This window comes from Heterocephalus glaber, unplaced genomic scaffold (genome assembly GCF_053883595.1).
Source record: "Heterocephalus glaber isolate CG9 unplaced genomic scaffold, H.glaber_assembly_v1.0 deba00001462, whole genome shotgun sequence".
Classification (NCBI taxonomy): Eukaryota; Metazoa; Chordata; class Mammalia; order Rodentia; family Bathyergidae; genus Heterocephalus; species Heterocephalus glaber.
The window spans coordinates 477841-489989 of NW_028258309.1; the positions used below are offsets into that span (position 1 = coordinate 477841).

The 12149-nt window shown below is 36.3% G+C and overlaps 1 protein-coding gene and 1 pseudogene across 1 annotated transcript; both read right to left on the reverse strand.

Annotated features, from left to right (window-relative positions):
• Positions 1-206: 206 nt before the first annotated feature.
• LOC101708435 (mitochondrial import receptor subunit TOM20 homolog pseudogene) lies at positions 207-689 on the reverse strand (annotated as a pseudogene).
• A 6985-nt stretch (positions 690-7674) lies between these two features.
• Positions 7675-8256, reverse strand: LOC147826697 (olfactory receptor 14I1-like). The gene has a single exon (XM_087180435.1). It carries the CDS (start codon positions 8254-8256, stop codon positions 7675-7677), a length of 582 nt encoding a protein of 193 aa, XP_087036561.1.
• Positions 8257-12149: the final 3893 nt, after the last annotated feature.

The window sequence follows — 12149 nt, forward strand, 5'->3', positions numbered from 1 at the left end:
GGTCTAAGGAATAAACAAAATCTATATTTTGGTAACTCAGTGTTTTTATAAAATGAAAGGCTCTCTATTAAAATAAACTTTTCACTGGGAAAAATAAATAAAACAACAAATGGATCTACACAAAGTAAATATTAACTTTGGTAGATTTCAGTGTAGGACAGTCCATAAACAAGCATATTTGCCCTTATTCCCCCACAGCTGTTCAATTTCCAAGCTAAGAATTTTTAAAATCCTTTTGAAATTTTATTATGTTCAGATTTGTTTTTCATTCCACATCATCTTCAGCCAAGCTGTGAGCACTTACAATTCTCTGAGTAATTGTTGGGAGCTTAGTGAGGAGCATCTGGAACACTGGTGTTGGAAGAGTTTTCTGTAACACCTGCAGCAACTCAAAAGCAAAATTGCATTTTTCAGATGGTCCACACCCTTCTCATCTTCACCTTGAGCTAGTAACTCTACACCAAGCTGTATTTCTTCAAGGAAGAATTTTGAACAGCTTCAGCATCTTTAAGGTCAGGTAACTTGAAAAGCCCAGCTCTCTCCTTGGCAAGCTTCTGTTTCTTTCTTCGTTCACAAAACCTGTTCTTGAAGTTGGGATCACATCACTTCTTGCGGTTGAAGTTGATGTAGTACCCAATGAAGAGGGCCCTGCACAGGCCAGAGGTGATAGCGCTGTTCTGACCCACCATCTTCTCTCCAATTCAGCATGTGCCGGCAGTAGTGGGCCGGCACAGGATCTCTAGCCCACAAACCTGGAGAGGAAATCGCACTACCGGCACCCAAAGCCCGTTGAAGAACGCGCTATTGTTTTTGAAGAAGAAAAATATCAGGAATTTATTCACCTGATACAGCACTAATTACCCTGATTGGACACATGACTGTTAATTACCTCTGTGGTGTCATGAGTGTGTAGCTAGAAAATGTGAATCATCTTAACTGTCAACATTTTGGAATCACACGTGCTTAATAAAAGCAAAATATTTGCGGAGAACAGCATAGTTTATAATTGCAGCACTGCTGATGCTATGTGCTTGACAAATAGGGAGATGTACTTTATATTCTCTTTTACATCTCTATTCTTCATTTACAGAAAATTTGCTGGTTAAAGACTCTGTCTTACTTCCCTATAGTCATTAATACTTTCACTGTGGAAAAATGTGGCACAGAATATTAATAAACCTATGCAATTTTAAAATAATATTTTAAAAATTTTATTAGTACATGTTTGCAGTAGGTATCATTGCACTTGCCATAGGGAGTTGTTACAGCAGCATAATACATTTTAATTCTGTTCACTGGCCCCCCTTCATTTTCTTTGCCTTAGCAAGAATTCCATTGCACTTGTATAACAAGACTGCACCAAAAATCCTAAAGGCACTTCCAGTCAGATCTTGTGAGTAAATTCAATGAACAGCAGAACTTACATGGGATGCATGGACAATGGGTGATCAACTCAGAATATTTCTTTATTAGAGATAATTTAGATTTATTGAAGAAGCTATTTAGCATATCTAGAGATTCCTGAAACTCATACATTGAGGTGAACACATCTAATGTGGAAGGAATTGTACTATACTCACAAGAGAGCTTGAAACATGGTTACATGATTAAGTATTTAAACTCTTGTCAATCATGAAATGATTGGGATATTCACTTCTAAGGTGGTCTGGAGTTGCAAATGACATTCTGATTGTTCAAGATTCTAGGATCACAAGACCATTTTCTCTCAGAACGTATTTGCCTTTATATCTTTTGTATATTGAGATCTCAAGTGATATTTTAGGAGACTGCTTCATTGTAAAATGTAGAAACCTACTTAAATACTTTCTCAAATTACAATATACAAGTTCTGTTCAAAATATACAGTGAATATCTAATTTTAAAAAACTACAGTAAAAGTCACATTGCCATTCATTCTCATCAAAACACTCCAACTGGATTCCAACACACTGATCCCATCATACCTGCCTCTTTCCGAAGCAGTTTTGGAAGTCTATTTTGTGAGTGTCTTTAGTTGTAATGTCACATCTACCTTGATGACTTGAATCTATTCAACATGCTTTCCTTTCATGGTTGTTTTGATTTGGGGCCAGAGCTGGAAGTCACCGAGGACAGTTGAGTGATCAGGTGGATGAGGATGCACCATCATATTTCTATGAGCCTGCCTTTCCATTGAATAATGTCCATCAGGAGCATTCACTGTGTATTTGATCACATCATAAAGACACAAAAGAGGACTTGCAGATCTGCTTATGAAAGTGATAAGAATGAGGTGATCATATTCCAAATGAGAGGTGTATTCTGAGGGGATTAATGACAATGTGTCTTTCTCTGTAAGAATTTTTAAATTAAGCATTCACCATAAATTTGATTATTTCATGTTTTAAAAAAATCATGGGATATTTAGCATAAGTTTAATGAATATGTCAGTTGGGACAAAAGGCATTGGAAACTGCCCCTGCTCAAAAAACTGCTAATCATTACATATGGAAGTGAGGGGCCCAGGATTTAGCTCAGTGGTTCTGGCACCTACCTTGCAAGCGCAAGGTCCCAAGTTCAATCCCCGGTACCAAAAAAGAAAAAAAAATTGGGGGCTGGGGATTTAGCTCAGTGATTCTGGTGCCTGACCTGCAAGCCCAAGGTCCCAAGTTCAATCCCTGGTACCCCCCCCAAAAAAATCTGGAAGTGATATCTAAATTCTTTACTATTCCTATTATAAATAGTATCTATGGATAGTATTTTAATTAATGAGGGTCTCAAGATTTTTCTTGGTAAAACAAAGGGATGCACATTGGTCTTGTGAAATTTCCTCCAATGTATTTTTTTCCTAAACCTGAAATACTGCATCCAACACATGCAAACTCTTACACTGGCCTGAAGTAACAGTTGGTGATAGAGAATTACTAATCAACAGATTAAAGCAGGAAAAATTGAAGGATTTCTTCAGAGTATAGCAAGGGTTTTTTTTTTCATTTAGTGCTTTGTATTTCACTGAACAAAAACCATTATAATATTATATAAATAAATGATTAATTAAACCATTGAATGAATCAATCTATTCCAAAAACTTTGGCTTTGGGAAAGTGAATTTTTGTAGATCTACAGTAAAAGAATTTCCCTAGACATAAGATATTGCTAGCTCACTGACACTGTTAATTTATAGCAAATACTGTTGATCATGGTATCCTGCAGAGGTTGGTGACAACCAGCCCTGTGCTGTTTGTATACAAATTTCTCAGCCATATTATTCCACAACGCTGTGATAGTTTTACAGACAGTTTCTTTTTGACCAAAGAAGCCAGAATAAGAATTGTATAAGAAAATTTGAATGTTCATGTTTGCATTGAACTTCATTAACAAAATTGCCTAAAAGGCCCTTCATTGCCTTAATCTTAGTTATTCAAAAGCTAAAATAAAAATAATATATATATTTCCAAATTTGAAAGATCCTTGAAGAAACATTTTAAAATATTTTTAAAAATTAGTCCTTTAAAATGGGTGTTATTACTCTCTAGACAGAGAGCAACAGTAGCATAGAAAAGTATTCCCAATTTTACCAAAAACATACAAATAACAGCACTTCAGAAATTGCTGCATGTATTTTAGTGAATTTCTGTGTCTGAGAAATAATCTGTGTACTGATGTTTTGCTTAGGAAGATTTCCTTATTATCCACAATGCACTAAGAGATAATTTGATAAACAATATTCTTATTTATATAAACTATGAGAACATTTAATAAATAGAAATGTTAGATATTAATAAAATAACACGTCAATCATTTACTCTAATAATGGAGAGGGGAATAGGAAGTTAGATTTTACTGAATAAAGAATGTTCTGTTGAAATGAGAAAGTTTAGGAATGAAGAGGATGTAAGCACATCTCTGACACAAATTCCAAAATGTTCTAAAGTGGGTATTTTAATATAATTTCTCATAACCTAGAATAAGTTTCCTTTATGTAATGATGTGATACATCAGGCATTCAATGATATGTTGATATTTGGATTCTATAAAATTTATTTTTTCATGAATAGGAATTGGAAAAGTAAAATATCACTTTGAGCTATGTGCTTTGACTTTCATAGTTCCTAGGTCCTCTGCCACACAGGCCATCCACTCTCTTCCTGTCTCCTAGGACCAGTCAGACCACAGTCTGTATACAGTGTTCTAGTGTAATAATTTTATTTCTCATAGAAACCTAGTGAGAAGAGAAAACAAATTCTCAAGAGCTGAATTGGTCAACTTTCCCATTGCTGGAACAAAATACTCAACACCCACAACATAGAGCTGGAGAACTTTAGTTTACCCTTACATTTTAGATGATTCAGTCCATGGTTTGGTGGCTCCAAGCAAAAATGGTAATGCAGAAGTGATCTCAGGGGAGAGGTGCTTGCCTCATGGCACCCAGGAAACAGAGAGGAGGCTCTGGGACAAGTTTTTCTGCAGTGAGCACCTCCAACCTGGCCCTACCTCCCAGAAGGACAGTCAGCTACTGAACTCCCCAGGATGAAGGCACTGATGAGGACCGCACACATGGCCCAGTCAAGATCCAAACATATGAGGATCTAGAGGAACATCTTAGATCTAAACTACAAAAGGGTTTTTGATTTGATCATAAAACTATGTGCAGGAGCCACTGGAAGTATGACCAAGGCGGCATTTAATGCATCATGTCTTTGTATGTTTGTGAGTTTGTATGTATCTGTCACTGAAGGTCATTCACACGCATGTTGAGTGTCTCAGACATATTTACAAATCTCATTGTTTTATGTAAAAATTCACTTACTAGTTTTTTAAATTATTGAATTAGGCAAAGAGAGTTCATTTAAATGAACATTTTTATTCCCTAGAACAAAAGAGGAAAACCTTCAGACCAACTCTTCAACAGATCATTGAGTTCAGTTCTGGAAGGTGGCTTCCAAGGAGGGAAGACAGCCCCTGCTGGCACAGGACTTTCCTGTGAGTGAGATCATCAGCCCAGCACCATGAGCAAGCCCCATCAGAGAACCCTAGCTTTGTTGACATGGAAGCAACCTAGACATTCCTCATCACATAATGGGAGAAAATTCAAGCACATACACTAGTGGAATGGAAATATACAGTCTTAAAAATAGGGAAATCCTGGCATTTGCACCAACATGACTGAACACTGAGGGCATTATGCTATGTGAAACATGCCAAGCATAATCACTTCTGTGTGGAATCTCACAAAGTTGGATTCATATATCTAGAGAGTAAAATGACTCTTACCAGATCCTGGCAGAGGGGGTTCAGTGGGAAACAGAGAAATATTGAACAAAATGTACAAAATTTCAACTAAACAGAAAGATTAGTATTTAGTGATCTATTGCACAGAATGATGAATATCCAGTTGTAGTAGTGCATGACATATTTTCAATAGCTGAGAAAAAGTAGACTGAAAATTCACCCTTTAAAATGGTTAAGTAGAATAGATGATAGATTTGATAATTAGTCCCATTTCAACATTCCACTTTGTAAATCTTAAGGAATGACAATGCATCTTCAAACACCTATGACTATTATCTATAAATAAGTAAATGCATAAAATTAATCAAAACAAAAAACTAGAAATACAAATTTGCTAGTGTAAAAGACTTCAGTAGTATAATTGAAGAAGTCTAACATTGTTATATTTATTGAAAATGCTAAAAAATACTAAACTAGGGTAACATAAATTTATAAATTATCTATGGAAATTAGAAATCAATCTTTTTGTTCATTCAATTATTTGGAGGAAAATAAATACAGACAGAAAAATTTACATAAATCTAAAAAAGACAAAAATATGGCAAAACAAGTTCATATTCAAAATTCAGAATTGTTAAAACTCTACCTTTGCAACAATGTCATTTAAGCACAAATTAGAGAGAGTTTTATTTTCCTTGAAACCAGCTATGCAAATGACCCAGATAACATTATATTTTAAAAAGAAATATGGATATGTTATTCACCTTGGTTGGAGCAAATATTTGATGACAAATACAGAAATTAAATCACCTTATATAATTTAATTTAATTTGCACCTTATATAAATATGCAATTGTCACCTATACCTAGATAAAACTGGAGAGCAGATGTAGACTCCTCAGTGATGAAACATTGAAATTTGAGGCATCTCAGGGATCAGAGGAGGGTGAGCTATGTCCAGATGTTCACCAGAATGTGAGCTCTGGATGACAGGACATCCATGGTACCAAACACCACTTGCTTCTATGAGGAACAAACAGTAAGTATAGAGATTCAGGGAGCCTGATGTGCCTGCTGTTCCAGTACTGGACAGGGGCTAAATGGGCAGCAGTGCCTCAATCCTGAGGTTTTCTGAGACAAGGCATTTGGACAAAAATCTAGATAAATTTGAGATTTAGTTATGAGATACAAAATTGCCAAAAATGTACTTATTTTAATGAATACATTGCAGAATCAGCTCTTAGTAATCAGAAAAAAAATTTTCCACTTGCAATCAATGGATTTGTATGCACTATTTGAACAGAAAAATGTACCACACATGCAAGCATTATCTGTCACTCCCCAGGTAAATCCCAGGACCAGTTATCCTTTCATAGGTTTCCATGCTACAATCTGATAACTATTTTTCTTTATGCACAAATTTCAGTAAATAAGGCTTGAGGTTCATCTATAAATCAAGAGCACAGGGCGAAACCAAAGCTTCCAAAATAAAATTTTTGAAGGTCAGTTGTTTTGTGTCCTAATTTTCACTGAGTGAATGAAAATATTTTTAGCAGATGCAGCAAAGGGGCCTATGAGGATCTCAGGGCTGATAGACCCATTGTGTCTCAGGCCTGAGTTCTCCCCCGTCTAATTACCTTGTGTTGTGACTTATCCCAGCCTAAGTGGAAGAGAGAGTGCAAAGAGCACAATGCAAACAGCAGGGTCTTCTCACAGGACCACTCAGTGCCCTTCTCCAGGTTTGTCACATCCAGAACCTGAGGTTCTCTCAACAGCATAGGAGACTGATAAGTCAGAGCACATAACTCATGCCTTTGTTCTTATCTTAACATATCCCAAATATTTTCAAAACATTTTGTCAATATAGACCAAAGTTCTAGTTTTTCCATGAAACGGATATAAAATATAAAAAGTACTGTGCAAGATAATTGGATATACATTTGTACTTCACCATAACAAACACATACAGAGATATATACAGACAACAAAAACATTCAGAGTAGGCTAAAAATATACAGTGCACAGTTATAGTTCACAATTTAAGGACATACATCATTAGTAAAACTACTTTCCAATGATAGATGAGATTTTTGTTTTGGTCAATAAATTTTTCACTGAAAGCTCCAGGAATCTCTTGAACATTCTTCACAGAGCAGCATTGCTCTCCCTGTTGTGTATACAGTAGATGATGTGGTTCACAAATTGGGGCACCATGGTGTAGAACATAGCAGTCAGAAGATTATTAAAGGGTGATTTCTTTGGAATGAAACTTAAAAGAGCCACTGCCCCAGTGATGATAAACAAAAGGAGAATGGACAGCTATGGGGTACAGGTGAACATGGCTTTGTTACAGCCTTTCACTGAAAGGGTCTTAAACATAGTTGAAAATATATTAACATATGAAACAAACATAAAGGCAAAACATACTGAGGCAAAGCAAACACTTAAAACAATGATTACAAACTAAGAAAACTGGACATCTGGAGATGAAATCCTCAGAATTTGAAGAATATTGCAGACATATTGCTGAATCACATTGGTCTTGGTGAAGGGAAGCCTGAACAGAATGCTGATGTGTATAGCAGAGTAGACCAGACCAGAGGCCCAAGAGCCAACTGCAGCCTGGGAGCAAAGACTTGGTGTGATGATGAGCCCATAGTTCAAAGGGTGGCAAATGGTCATGTAGCGGTCATAGGACATGACCACCAGGAAGGTAAATTCCACAGCTGCAAAAAACACATAGAAGAACATTTGTGAAGCACACTGTGCAAGGGATACCTTCATATTGCCTGTCATGGAATTTGGTACAGGTCTGGGAAAAATAACTGAGATGCTGCTGAGGTCTAGGAGGGCCATGTTGCTTATAAAAAAGTACATGGGAGAGTGCAGACTTGTGTCTGTCAAGATGAGTGTGATAGGCATAAGATTCCCTGTTAGTGCTCCCAGATAAATCACTAAGAACAGCACACCTTGCAGAACCTGGAGCTCCCAGGAGCCTGTGATATCCATGAGAAGCAATTCAATGAAGACAGTGAGGTTGTCCATGTCTGCCCACCTGCCATAGCCTCTACAGAGCCAGAGGTTAAAGTGAGCAGAGGATGCTATGAGCAGGACACAGACAACCCGTTAGACCTGCAGTGTGTTTTCTAATCAGGAACTTAGGAGACAATAAGTGGATAAAATAAAGTATCTTGAGATGTAGTGAATATACATATTTCTGTTTTGATTTTCTTTCCCCAAACTGCTGACATTCTTTTAATTTCTATACTCATAGGATGAATGGATTAGGTAATACACTATTTAAAATGAAATCAAGTTCCAGAAATCTTTCATTTTTTTCAGTTCGTTCAAAACGACTTTTGTAGTTTTATCTAGACATCTCAAATATTTTTCCCATTTGCTTCAGTTTTGTGTGGCAATCCCAGACCCATTGTAGGAGAGCTTCTTTGTCAGCCCTTGGGCTAGAAATCCCATCTGCTCCTCATTCTCTACGTCCTATTGTGGAGAATGACTGTGATGTGGCCCTTCTGTGGCCGATGCTCTCCTCAGTTTATGCTAACAGATCTAATGCATGAACCTGAGCCTCCTTTGACAATGACTTTGATCTAAAGGACAGCAGGTTGGTTATGCTGCAGCTTTCTCTCACTTCAGATGCTCTTCCAGACCAGTGTGTGATCCTTTTCTTTCCCTCTGTGCACTGTTATCTATTCAAGGAGTAATGTAATTATGGATGTAAACGTTCTAGTTTTCTACTGATAGTATATTTCCTATTTCATTCTGCAACCTCTTTCTCTGCATACTTTATAAAAATAAACTGTTTGAAATACCCCTCCAAGACACAACATTCTGTTAGACATGAATTCTAATATTTAATTAAGTGACAACTTTCTCTGCAGATCTCCCTTCTGCTTGATTTCAGAGCCTTTCTAAAATCTCTTTATTCTAAAACTATTTTAACCATAATTTATTTACCCCTGCTTGTTTTGAAACATTCATATCATTAAAAGATCTGCTTACTAATTTTCTTTTCAGTATTTAAATTACTCATACCGAGAGATCTAGTCTTTGTATTATTTTATTTTCATTGGTAAAAAGAGAATGGAATTATTATAAAATTGAAAGTATTTTCATTGGAATTTGTAATAATTTGTAGATAATTACTTTGCCATTGTAAAAACATTTACCACTTTCCTGGTATTTATGAGCATAATAATAATGATTTGCTTACAGTGATACATTCATATGGCTTTTGAGTATTTTACAAAAATATTTTATAGGAATGTTTGGTAATTCTTTGACTTATATGTGGTTTCTTCTCTTAGTTTTATTTGTAATAAAAAGAGAATTGTTTGAGCATAGAATTTCACTATTGAAACCACATTAATTGATTAAGCTGCTATTGCTGACATGATGTGGATCACAGATGCAAGCCATACTATGACAATTTTATTTACTTTGTCAAAATGCCAGATAGTGGTCATCAAAACTCTTGGTCTCACTCTCCATATCTTCTTATTACATGTCCTTCTTCTTAGTGCAAACAAATTCTCATTTCCCTGAGTTGAATTTACCTTAAATTTCCAGTCTGCAAAGTGCATCCTAATCCTGTGCAGAAGAGAAACCCCAGATTGATCACTTTTTCATGTTCTCAGTGATGTCTTGACATTATTTGGCCACAACTTTAAAATGTGAACAACAGAGTGAGTGAGACAGTTTATCTGCCACAAGTTATTAAATGGCTGAAATATCACACTTTGTCTAAAGAACCAGTGTTATCACTTTAATACTGTATGAGTTCCAGTTATCATCAAATTGAGCATAACAGTGACCGCAATAGACCTCTCAACCTTTTTCTTTTGCTAGTTTAAAGACTATGTTTAAAAACTATGGCTGGATTTTTATGAAATGCTTTCATAATTTTCATCTGCTTAAAGATTTGTTCATTTGTTCGTTACCCTTTTATATCCACCTCAAGTCATTATTAAATTAGCATGGCCTGGTGCTCTGTTCCATGGTAATTTCCAATCACATTTCTATCTTTGGACTTGGCCCTTAAATGAAACACAGCTCCTCCTGGACCATTTGAAAAACTATTGCTCAAGATAAACTGTAGAATCTGGAACTATCTATTTTAGAATAAACATACATCATATGTGGCTAAAATAGTTACATTAGCTTAAGATTTTGAAGTATTTCATAGATACTTGTATGTGTCTTATACATTACTAATGTTAACAGAAATACAGATATTAGCAGGTTACCTGAGCAGTGGAGTAATGAGTCTAACCTCACTAACAGAAATCTTGCTTGTGTTCAGTGTTAAGTGACTTAATGGGATCCTTGCTCCTGCTTCTTTCTTCAGTGAGTAATAGCAAACTCACTTCTCACTGAGACTCCCAGTGTGAACCACGCAAGCAGCCCTGATTCTGAAATACTTCTGGGTCTGCAAATCTTCACCGAGGTATTGTGGGGGTCACATGGGGTCACATTTCTGATGAGCTCTGGGGACCTGGTGATCCCATGTTTCCTCCAGCATCTATTTGGCGAGCATTCTTGGCCACACCATTGAGACTAATTAAATTTCAAATAGAGTCTTAAGAAGTACTTTATGTGTGTGACATTTAATAAAAGGGAAGCATTCAGATATGATCTATATGTCACTGGAGATTCAGTGAACTTTCAGTTCATAACTTATTATAGAATTAATTTACTTACATTGTACTAAATCCCTAAAATTTTGGCCTTGCAGATGGCAGGCTTTGACTGGAAGAGGGACATCACTCTGTGGGTTGAAGTTTTCCAAAGAACAAATACATGATATTACAGAATCATGCATGACTCATACCAAGGGCTGGAAAAATTAAAATCAGAGTGTGATAAATTCATTCATAGGGCTTCAGTTCCCTTCATTTAATTATTCTTTAAGAAATCAGAAGTTGTTTTGTGCCACTGTGGAATAAATGAAGAATATCAGGATTAAATGAGTGTATGATGAATCTGCTCCTCTTTCTAATCCTATATCAATGCAAACAGTATTTTTCTTATTGTTCAACCAAACTCATTGACTGCCTTGGCCAGGAGGATTCTCCATAGAAGCAAGTGACTTTTGCACAACGTTCCCAAGCTCATGGACCAAGGCTCCTCTTCGCTACTATCAGAGAGATTCCTTGTCCTCAGTGTAGTTTTATGTTTGTACATGGAAAGACAATGCATACCTAGGCCTTTGTAAATAGCTTCTTCAGGAACCCTAGGGTAACACTACAAGTGATGTGGCTTCATCTGATTTTTACTTACTGTATCAAAATAGTTTACTTTTGAAATGCATTTTTTAGCAAATGATATGGATGTCTAAAGGCATGGCACAGGAATTGGCTGTTGGTGAGCAGCCAATGGCAGAAATTATCACATGGAGGGAGAAGGAGAAAGAGAGAGAGAAGAGAGAGAGAGAGAGAGAGAGAGAGAGAGAGAGAGAGAGAGAGAGAGAATAATGTGACTAAAGATAAAGGAATTGAGTGGAGTGGGGAAGGTGGGTATAAAGGAATTGAGTGGAGTGGAGATGGGTCCTGGTGCCAGGAACTTGGTCTTTTAAATGAACCTTCTCTCTTTCTAAACAGTTCATTGTGGTGAGAAGTATATTAAACTTTTCTAAGAATTTTACTTGACAATTCCCTTTCCTCTCCATAGGCTCAACTTCTTAAAGGGTCTATCAACTTTTCTTACCCCTACATTGGGGAACCTACCTCCAGGATGTGAAGCTCTCAAACACAGCATCTTATTTGTCAAAAGTGCTTTCATATTAAAGGTTCTATGATTTATATTTAAACAGGTTTCATTGATGTATCAAGTATAGTATTTGATCCTCTAGGGTTAGACATTTATGTTCACACTTTCAGATTGCTAGTTTTAACTTGGCACTAGGCAAATGAGGATTTTAAAAT